Source organism: Cyprinodon variegatus, unplaced genomic scaffold (genome assembly GCF_000732505.1).
Source record: "Cyprinodon variegatus isolate N-32 unplaced genomic scaffold, C_variegatus-1.0 Scaffold298, whole genome shotgun sequence".
NCBI classification, from domain to species: domain Eukaryota; kingdom Metazoa; phylum Chordata; class Actinopteri; order Cyprinodontiformes; family Cyprinodontidae; genus Cyprinodon; species Cyprinodon variegatus.
Window position 1 is genome coordinate 486,692 of NW_015150751.1, and position 4,006 is coordinate 490,697.

General features: G+C 40.8%; 1 protein-coding gene across 1 annotated transcript in view; it reads right to left on the reverse strand.

Annotated features, from left to right (window-relative positions):
- Nucleotides 1-4,006, reverse strand: part of nup107 (nucleoporin 107kDa) — a 20,505-nt gene that overhangs the window by 5,522 nt on the left and 10,977 nt on the right. Inside the window, exons 13-21 of the mRNA XM_015383914.1 lie at nt 3,495-3,585; nt 2,079-2,158; nt 1,941-2,000; nt 1,715-1,860; nt 1,587-1,635; nt 1,430-1,499; nt 1,011-1,126; nt 720-909; nt 538-644 (exon numbers count right to left, since the gene is read on the reverse strand). Of these exons, the coding sequence (XP_015239400.1) occupies nt 538-644; nt 720-909; nt 1,011-1,126; nt 1,430-1,499; nt 1,587-1,635; nt 1,715-1,860; nt 1,941-2,000; nt 2,079-2,158; nt 3,495-3,585 (909 nt within the window). The remainder of the gene's footprint in view (nt 1-537; nt 645-719; nt 910-1,010; nt 1,127-1,429; nt 1,500-1,586; nt 1,636-1,714; nt 1,861-1,940; nt 2,001-2,078; nt 2,159-3,494; nt 3,586-4,006) is intronic.

The window sequence follows — 4,006 nt, forward strand, 5'->3', positions numbered from 1 at the left end:
AAGAGATGTTTCTAGAGGTCATCAAAGGTCAACCAGGGTGTTTTCTGGTCCGCCTCCATTTGTTAATGTCTTCAGTCAACCTGTTGGCCATATTTGCAGCTGTCTGGCTTGAAGTCATCTTGAGTGCATCTTTCCTGCTCATTTGATTGTGAACGTCACGCGTGTCACTATGAAACGAATCGATCTCATTCCCTAGACATCGAATTTGCAAAAATGTAAAGGAATCGATTTAAAATCGATTTTTTTTTACCCAGCCCTAATTGATATCAAACAAATAAACAAGTATAAAGGAAGAGAGATGTTTGTTTCTCCTGTTTCATCTTGTTGGCATCATGTGCAGCAGTTAGATCTAGTTTATTCTTCTCTATACCTGGTGAGAATCCAGTTCTCTTAGATTCATTGAAAGTTTAGTATGAAACTGATTCATTTAATCTATTACAGGTGTAGATTATTTGATTGTAGAGACAAATTAGACAAAGTAGCAACTTTCCAGCAAACATTTCCTTTGTGAGAACAATGTACCAGTTTGGTTTTTACCTTTGTGGTTCCTGTCTCCAGTGTCTGGCTGTGGTGTGTGAAATCTGCATCGTCTCTCCCTCGTACCGTCTCCACCACCAGCTTGGTTATCGCAGAGACGTCCAGACCTGAACAGATGGAGCCTTTAGATCATCCTGATATGAACTACCATCCAGAATCCCAATGGCCTCTGAACCTCTCACCTGCTTCTGTGGCGAGATGCAGGCACTGAGGGCGGAGCTCCGGCTGGCTGACCGTCTCCAGGAAAGCGGCGTACTGAGTGGTGGCAAGCTCAGCGGGAAGCTGACCCACGTAGCTCGCCACGAGGTGCGTCTGCTGGTCCCGGATCAGAAGTGAGATGTAAGCTTTCAGCACATCGACGCACACTTCCTCCTTCAGAAAAATAAAGAAAAGCACAATTTAATTACTTCATTTTCAAGGCTGATTTTTCTTAATTGGTTTAACAAAAAAAAAAAAAACAACTCAAAACTTACCTTTAATGCCAAACCCAGAGAGCGGAAAAACAAGACCAGGTGAGTCATAAAACGCAGCAGATGGAAGGGGAGGGGCTTAGAGGCTGTCAGCCAATCAGAAAACTCATCCATTAGACCTGATTGACGGCAAAAGATAGAACGAGCGTTAAAAAAAATGCTAATTGGCTAAAATCAGCCATCAATGAATAAACTGACAGATGTAGTGTTTTTGTTTAGATTTTTTTTAGGATTTGATCTTTTTCTTTTTTAAGATTTAGGAAGTAACTAAACAGAAGAACTGATCGTGAAGGCGGCAGGTGCCCGAGGCTCCGGGCCCTCAGGTACCAGAGGCTCCGGGCCCTCAGGTACCAGAGGCTCCGGGCCCTCAGGTACCCGAGGCACTCAGAAATCCTACAGGAAATAAAACATTTATTTTTTACCGTCCAGGTCGCCGAGAATCACAAACTTCTGGATGACGTGATGATGCTCTTTGATCTCGTCCAACACTCTCTGTCCCAAACACAGAGACATTGGTTAGCAGTGAGCTCCGCCATGATCCCAACATTAACCCTTAAAATCCCTCATCAGGAAGCTCACCTTTGACTCTGATGCCTGAAGCTCCTCAAACACGTTCTCCATGGTCCAACTAGGAAGAGGAAAGGCGACAGTGTTATCAGAGACATGTCTCCCTCTGACTGTCAACTCCTTCGGCTCATCTGTCATACTTTGCCTCCAGATATTCCCGCGGTAGTGTCTCCAGCTCCTGGTGTGCCATGCCTGATGACATGAGCTCCTTTTCAACCAGCGAGTCCACCATGACTTTGAAGTACGCCCACACGCAGTCCTCCCACGACTCGCACACGGCCAGGATCTGAAACCCACACAGACGGTTCAAACCAAGTCCTGAAGCAGCGAGTTAAAGCTGTGGATTAGATGTGAAGAATAAATCACCGGTTTGATGTTTCCGCTCAGGCTGGCGTAGATCGCCCTCTCGTATCTGTTCAGCTGCTCCTAGAACGAAAGCTAAGAGTTTATATTTGACGTCTGCTTCATATCGGAGTCCCAAGGAGGTGGTGACTAAGAGCAGACCTCCTCAGCCATCCTCCAGCAGCAGGCTTTCCAGATCCCTCTGTGTGGATTTCCTTCAACAGGCTGCAGCTCAGAGCTTCCTGTCAGCAGAGAGACGGCATTGGTACGGCAACCATACATGCTTTGTGCTTTCTTTTCTTTTATTTCAAAAACAGAAACTGCGTGTGCAGGCAGTTTTAGGAATGAAAAAACAAAAACTGATTTTGAGAATTTAGGAATCAAAATATACGTAATATGTTTATTCCTGTTTATTAAACTTAAAGATCAATAGAGTCCCTATGATTTTTTTTTCTTTTACAATCGTAAAAATGCAGAGAACAAGTGAAATTTAAAAAATAAAAATAATATACATTTTATGAAAAACGAGTTGGTACTGCCATCAGCAGACAGCTAACGCATGAACACAGAATCAATAATCGTTTCTTCGATTAAAAGCACTTTATTTTGCAAATAAATTATGATTATTTTTTTGTTTTGTTAATAATTTAAACTTTCCAGAACAATCAAAAGCACATAACCACTTTAAGAATTGGTATTTAAATTCTAGCTAAATAAAATGTACCAACCTTCTCTGATAATCATGTTTTTAACTTACCTGTGCATCAAAAACACTTCTTTATTTCCTTAAAGTAACTTGCAGCTGAAACCTTGATCAAAGTGCTTCTACATATAAGCTTATCTTTATTTTCTACTTTCCTCTTGTCTCTTTTAAAGCTCAGGTTATATAAACTAAATCTTATAATGGAGTCACGACCCGGTATTTTACAAACACAGGATATGCATTAGATTTGACTAGTCCGTATGCACGTTCATATGAATACAGCATTAGCATTAGCGGTTAGCAATGGTTCATTAACCACCTTAAGTTAAAAAGTTACACAAAATAACTTAAAGATGATATTTTCTCCTCTGAGATCTTGTTTATATTTCCATGTAAGCCGCTTCTATCAGAGAAGGATGTTATTTTTTAAAACCAAATCACATACACACAGAGTATGGATGTTTTTTTTGTTGTCATTTCTAATTCCCATGGTCCCTGAATGCAACAGCTGGGAATAGGTTTTCAGCCCCCCAATACAAGACAAGGGCAAAAGCCAAAAAAAATTGTGAGTTCCAAAAAAAAAGAACAAAAAAAAAACTAGTTTTTTCTTTTGGAAAAAAAAAGTAGATATTTATTTTTCAGGTTCTATTTTTATCATATGTTTTTTTTATTGAACTTTATGGCCCCAATTTGGCTCCATAAATCACTTCTATTGGTGAAAAGGCTACGTTCACACTGAAGTTCGAGTCCAATTTTTTTTCCTGTGAAATCTGATTGTTTCCTGTTGCTGTTCACATTTCCATATATACGAGATCTGGATATGATCTCCAGTCTGAACATCATTCATACAGCTTAAGTGTCCTGTGAGTTGCTACCTGAGGTCATGTTGGGATCATGATAGAGCTTCCAGCCCTCCAGAGTTGCTGCTCTCCAGGCCTGACCGCAGCGTTTACACAGCCTCTGAGCCTAGAAACATGTAACATAGACGTGAAAAACACAATAATGGCAGAATCTTTAACTGCATGCCAGAATCTATGGTTTACTTTAAAGATATAGTGGAGGATGTTCTTTTTCCGGGTTCATCAAAATCAGTGGTCCTCCTAATTGTCAATCATTGTGGTGATATGTTTACGTCAGGCCGTCCTACGTGCTGGTCCCCATTTTCACTTACGGGCGGCGAGTCTGACATGGTGGAAAAATTGCAAATCTTCTTTTTAAAAGCAAGCTTATATGAGCGATGCAAACAGCAACTATTAAACAAGGCGTGCACGATGAGAAATGTGCTTGTGCACGCTCTTGCACGCATTTAAGAAGCGTTCCCACTCTCTTTCTTCAAGTGAAATTGCGGTGTAAGAGCCATATGATCAAATAAGAAATTACTAATGTG